The sequence below is a fragment of the Pteropus medius genome, unplaced genomic scaffold, assembly GCF_902729225.1.
Source record: "Pteropus medius unplaced genomic scaffold, Ma_sr-lr_union100, whole genome shotgun sequence".
In the NCBI taxonomy this organism is placed as follows: Eukaryota; Metazoa; Chordata; class Mammalia; order Chiroptera; family Pteropodidae; genus Pteropus; species Pteropus medius.
This window is the reverse complement of record NW_024353905.1, coordinates 2,681,129-2,683,804: the sequence shown is the minus strand read 5'-3', so window position 1 is coordinate 2,683,804 and position 2,676 is coordinate 2,681,129. Positions and strand designations below refer to the sequence as shown.

The 2,676-nt window shown below is 44.7% G+C and overlaps 1 protein-coding gene across 1 annotated transcript; it reads left to right on the top strand.

Annotated features, from left to right (window-relative positions):
* The first annotated feature begins 288 nt into the window (after window positions 1-288).
* LOC120593572 (spindlin-3-like) lies at window positions 289-1,934 on the top strand. The gene is made up of 2 exons (XM_039851454.1): window positions 289-589; window positions 1,162-1,934. Exons 1-2 carry the CDS (start codon window positions 289-291, stop codon window positions 1,932-1,934), a joined length of 1,074 nt encoding a protein of 357 aa, XP_039707388.1.
* The last annotated feature ends 742 nt before the right edge of the window (window positions 1,935-2,676 follow it).

Sequence of the window (2,676 nt, the reverse complement as noted above, 5' to 3'; positions counted from 1 at the left end):
TGTGAATTTTCTGAATTTTACACCACGCCCACATTGTGCACGCAATTCTTTTGCAATCGGTGAAAAGGAAAGAGAAAAATAGAAAATGAAGGTAAAATTATTCTCAATATGTAAAGGCCAGAAATGACTAATCAGTAAAAATTACCTAGAGACTGGGTCAAAATGGCAGACTAAGCACTAGCGTATTTCTCTCATTCTACTTCAAATCCTCTTAAATGACAGGAAAAGCAGTACTTGATTAATAACTCCAGAAGGGCGCCAAGAAAGGAAAGGGCGAATTCCTGGAAGATGGAAAGCAGATGGGGCAGGGGCACTGAGGTGAAGTGGGGTGGTGGTGTGGAGCCTGTGGGCCCTGAACGGGAAAAGGTGACACTAGATGATTGGGGAGGAGGGTTTTGGGTCAGGCTGCTCCAGATTTTGGGAAGGCGCGGGGCTGGAAGCCAAGAAGCACTTCCCAAGCCCAGTGCAGAGGACGGTGTGAGAGTAGGGGGAGAAGGACGCACGGCGTTTGGCAAGAAGAGGAGTCCTCTCCGCTGGCACGAAGCTACGCTACAAAAAGGAGGAGGAGACTGCTGCTGCAGTCGGGGCTGTTAGGAACCGGATGTAGTAGAGGTGCCTCCGCCTCAGAGGGTCTGCTAGCCCAGTGCTGGAGACACAGCCGCCAATCCTCTTCGCTTACCCAGCCACCCTCCTAGGCACGCTCCTCGCCTACGGAATCTCCCCTCTCAGATCTTGCAAGCTCCCAGTTCAGCGACTTCTGACCCCTCTCTGCCCCCAGGCTCACAGAGAAGGCAGGAGCTAGGTGTCTTATTTAGGCACATGAAGTCTGTGATCCCTGGCCTTGGGCGGGGGGGTCTGTGCCACCTGACATGGACAGTACTGGACGCCGGGCAGGAGGAATAGGGGATGCCCCCTATTACTTTGACCCTAACTGAAACTTCATTGCTCTAGCGTATCTGGAACGATCTAGGGTGGGAAGGTTACTGCAGGCACGCGCCAGGATGCCTTGATTGCCAGCTTTCCCGTGTAGCTTTCGGGTAAAACTTAGGCGTGGGTGCACAGAGTGCACTAATTAGGAGACAAAGCTCACCGTTTCATACATTGAATTTATTTTTTCTTATTTTCCTTTCTTGACCTGCCTTGCTACTGTGCTGCTCCCAGATGTGAAGACCCCGTTCGGTAAGGCGGCTGCAGGGCAGCGGTCCCGAACAGGCACAAGTGTCTGTGATGTTACTGTGATGAAAAGAAAGGCTGTACACAAGAAGCATAGGAGCAGACCCACCTTCCAGCCTCGGAATAATATCGTAGACTGCAGAACTCCGCACGGATGGAAAGAAGGAGATGAACCTCTAACTCAGTGGAAGGGAACCGTTTTGGATCAGGTACCTGTAAATTTCTCTCTGTATCTTATCAAATATAATGGATTTGACTGTGTTTATGGATTGGAATTGCACAGAAATGAAAAAGTGTCATCACTTGAAGTCCTTCCTAATAAAGTTGCATCATTTAGACTCAGTAATACACACTTAACTGAAATTATGATTGGCAAAGCAGTGGAACATATTTTTGAGACAGAGGAAGGTTCCAAAAATGAATGGAGAGGGATGATCTTAGCTCAGGCACCTGTCATGAAAACATGGTTTTATGTTACCTATGAGAAAGATCCTGTATTATATATGTACCAGCTCTTAGATGATTATAAAGATGGTGACCTACACATCCTTCCTGATTCCAATGATTCTCCTCCTGCAGAGAGGGAGCCAGCAGAAATTGTAGACATCCTAATAAGAAAACAGGTGGAATATGCCAAAGATAATGGTTCCAAGAGAACTGGCATGGTCATTCATCAGGTAGAAGCAAAGCCTTCTGTGTACTTCATCAAATTTGATGATAATTTCCACATCTACATCTACGATTTGGTAAAAACATCTTAAAGATCATCTTGAAATTTGCCAAAAATGTGAGACTACTTGTAAAGTCTGTTCACACATAAAGTTTTGATTACTTTCCAATTTGTATGAATCATCTTCTCCCTTTCTGCATGCTTTTGCCCAGCCAAAAAAAAAAAATGGAACTTTTACCCAGTCAGACCTTAGTGGAAGAAACCTTTGCCCTCCTCTCCAACTGTTTTACTGCTTTCTAGCCATAGGAGAATACTTGATTTATCCTATTAGTGAGAAGAGTAAAGTCTGATATCCATTGGTCCATACCTTTATCTTGGATGATACTGATAGGTTAAATGTAGCTGAACACCTGTTGTCTCATTCTTGTGGGCATTTGTATTCCCTGCACTCATGGAACTGTGAAGCTTCCTGAGATATTCACTGTGACTGGCTGGGTAAGTGTCTTTGCAACTTCAAATCTTCCCCCCAGGTAGCTTCAAAAGTCTAATTTGGGAATAGTGGAAGTCCATTTTGGTCTACTGCCCAAGTTGTATTTTCAATTCTAACTGTACTGAAAGTAAGACTAACATTTTTTTCTCCCTTTCTGATTTTTGCATCTATTGCTCAACTTGTTCCAAAATCAAGGGGTAATTACTTTTCATTTTTCTACATAAGCGAAGGCTGAGAAAACTTCTGGAATTGATAAGAGGGCAAGCATTTGTGAACCAAACTCCAAGGAGAAATCAAGATTGGTCATCAATGGCATTAGGGTTTCTATTGTCTGCACTATCTC

Bases quoted from the DNA above. Each gene is read 5' to 3' on its own strand.
- LOC120593572 (XM_039851454.1), top strand. From the start codon at position 289: ATGGAAAGCAGATGGGGCAGGGGCACTGAGGTGAAGTGGGGTGGTGGT. The intron at 590-1,161 runs GTTAGGAACCGG...TGCTGCTCCCAG, and splicing joins CTGCTGCTGCAGTCGGGGCT to ATGTGAAGACCCCGTTCGGT.